Source organism: Propithecus coquereli, unplaced genomic scaffold, assembly GCF_000956105.1.
Source record: "Propithecus coquereli isolate 6110/MARCELLA unplaced genomic scaffold, Pcoq_1.0 Scaffold70, whole genome shotgun sequence".
Taxonomy (NCBI): Eukaryota; Metazoa; Chordata; class Mammalia; order Primates; family Indriidae; genus Propithecus; species Propithecus coquereli.
The window spans coordinates 954766-957770 of NW_012153063.1; the positions used below are offsets into that span (position 1 = coordinate 954766).

The 3005-nt window shown below is 36.5% G+C and overlaps 1 protein-coding gene across 1 annotated transcript in view; it reads right to left on the reverse strand.

The window, feature by feature from the left end:
- NDUFS1 (NADH dehydrogenase (ubiquinone) Fe-S protein 1, 75kDa (NADH-coenzyme Q reductase)) overlaps positions 1-3005 on the reverse strand; it is a 54344-nt gene that overhangs the window by 19978 nt on the left and 31361 nt on the right. Inside the window, exons 10-12 of the mRNA XM_012661201.1 lie at positions 2106-2220; positions 1200-1345; positions 726-854 (exon numbers count right to left, since the gene is read on the reverse strand). Of these exons, the coding sequence (XP_012516655.1) occupies positions 726-854; positions 1200-1345; positions 2106-2220 (390 nt within the window). The remainder of the gene's footprint in view (positions 1-725; positions 855-1199; positions 1346-2105; positions 2221-3005) is intronic.

Here is a 3005-nt window from a genome sequence, read left to right on the forward strand (position 1 = left end):
TTTAGAGATAGAAGAGCACCATGGCTACAACTAACTTCCAAATGATTCAGAAAATTATATTCACACATTCATACAAACTGAAAGAGAATCATAAAACCTATATGGCAAAATGTTAACATCAGTTAATCTGAGTGAACATATAAAAATGATATACAGGCCGGGTGCGATGGCTCACGCATGTAATCCTAGTACTCTGGGAGGCCGAGGCAGGAGGATCACTCAAGGTCAGGAGTTCAAGACCAGCCTGAGCAAGAGTGAGACCCCATCTCTACTAAAAATAGAAAGAAATTGGCTGGACAACTAAAAATATATATAAAATGTTAGCTGGGCATGGTAGCGCATGCCTGTAGTCCCAGCTACTTAGGAGGCTGAGGTAGTAGGATGGCTTGAGCCCAGGAGTTTGAAGTTGCTGTGAGCTAGGCTGATGCCATGGCACTCTAGCCTGGGCAACAGAGTGAGACTCTGTCTAAAAAAAAAAAAAATGATACACAAATAGCACTTTAAGCATCTTAAATTATTTTATAATAAAAAGCTACCAAAATAAACGAAAAGATTAGCAAATAGGAGGGGGGAATGGATCTATTAGAAATTGTCTTCCAATGATTTTTTGGAGTCTCATTACCACTAACCCTATTAGTAATCAGTTAAAACATCATTTTTCATACATAAAACAGAAAAAAATTAGATAAATATTTTTAAAACCCTGAATAAATATTATTACCAACCTCTTTCGAATTCTAGCATTAAATAGTGGTGCCTCGAAACGTGGATTTGTACCAACCAGAAGGACAACATCAGCCTCTTCCACACCAGCAATTGTAGTATTAAGAAGATAATTGGAACGCAAATCTGTGCTAGAAATACAATATATAAAATGCAAATTTACTTTAAAACTATTACATACCAAGAATCCACAAAATATTCTCATTATCATCAAAGCTATGGCATTCCCAGACAAAGAGATTTCATGAAGTATTTCTAAATTAAATCAAAGTTTCGCGTATTTATTAATAACTGGATTCTCCTATCTCCCACAGCTCCTGGTTTGATTTTGGTCTATATGTGTTAACAAATTGGGGGGTATATTGGAGAATCTAGGTTGTCACATATTCACTGATGCCATAGATGTGGTTGTTTTATTCATAACTTGTAACTGAAAGAAAAAAAGAAAGCCTGGATCCTAGCTTCATATTTCTCACCCAGCTCCTGCAGTAGGGAAGACCTCTTCAGTGCATAAGCTGTCAGAGTCCACTCTATTAAGCAAATCTTTGAGAGCTACTAGGGCTTCAGCATCCACCAAGCCACCTGCAATTGCTGCCACATCCTTGCCTTGAAAACTCTGCAACTAGAAATGGATGGAAAGGGTTATCACCAAAAACTTACATTCAGCAAAGACCAAAATGAACTGTTCAGAAAATAAAAGGATAACCATTTTCAACTACCAAAAAAGTAACAAACTTCAGACTAAAAAGTTTTACACAATTAATCTAAAAGTGAGAAGCAGAAGAGGAGTATGTGGGGCCAATGCTAATAACACCAACTTGGAAGGAAGTTGTTTTATATTTAGGAACAAAGGGGCTTTAAAATGAGGTCTGGAGAACGAAGACTGTCGAGTTATAGTTACATTAAATGCAACCTCCCCTGAAGTATCTGCTATTCCCTCCAGCCCTTTGTCTATGTTGTCTTTCTCTGACCAGAAACTATTTCCTCCACTTTTGCTCTGGCAAGCTCCTATTCATTCTTACTTAGACTTGCTTAAAAGAATCACCTTCTCTAGGAAGGCATCTTGATACACTAATCCTGGTTAGGCATCCCTCTTATGTGCTCTCTCTCGTATCACTCTGTGTACAACCGCCCATAGCAGCATGTCATAATTGCTGAACTATGCAACTTTCTCTACTACAAGATTGTGTCAGTGGTCTTTATATCCCTGTATCTAGCAAAACATCTGGCAGATGTTTCTCAATAAATGTTTGTAAAATGGAACATTAATCATAATGTTGGTAAGAGCAAAGATGGGAAGAAACACACATTCCCTCTCTTCATGGCAAAGATGTTTCTTGAAAATCACAAACACTATTTATTCCATTATTTCAATTTTTTACCATTCCAGCTACACGAGAGAGTGCATCCTCCCAGGAGGTATAGGTTAAAAGCCCCTTTTCGTTTCTGACCATCGGCTGTGTAAGTCTCTGACGTTTTAGCCCATCATAGGCAAATCTAGAAAACAGAAATTACACCGTTTGTGGACTCTCTCTAAAGAGGCAATCATGATTTTCAAGATTAAAATCTACGAGAAATGTTATTTAGATACAGTATTGGACAAAGTGTCAAATAGAATAATAAATACCTAGAAATTTTTTTTAAAGAAATGAACTAATGAATGGATTATTTATGATCATCACCTAAAACTAAAATACCATCTAAAAGTTTGATTTCTTATTTAAATATATAAACTCTTACATTTAGCTTCTTTTCTCCAATGAACAAACTGAAATAGACTGAGAAAATATCTTTTAATTTCTCCATGTGGAAGGAAAAAGAGATCTTTCTCAAAGTTAATATAAAAGCCAGTGATAGATTTAGGACTTTTTCTTTTTCTTTCTTTTTTTTTTTTTTTTTGAGACAGAGTCTCCTCACTCACTCTGTCACCTTCTGCTGGAGTGGTGCAGTAAGATCATGACAGCTCACTGTAACCTTGAACTCCTGGGTCCAAAGGATTCTCCCACCTCAGCCTTCCCAGTAGCTTGAACTACAGGTATGTGCCACCATACCAGGCTAATTTTTAAAAAAATTTTTGTAGGGATAGGGTCTTGCTATGTTGCCCAGGCTGACCTAGGACTACTAAAGTCAGTTTTATCATATTTTCTATATAAACACCTCAGATTTCAATAGTCTATATTCATTAACTAATTTGCAAATTGCAAATATACGAGAGTTCTCTATAAAATTTCCTTTAAATCAATTGCAAAAGTTAAGGAAATTGGCCGGGCGCGGTGGCTCAC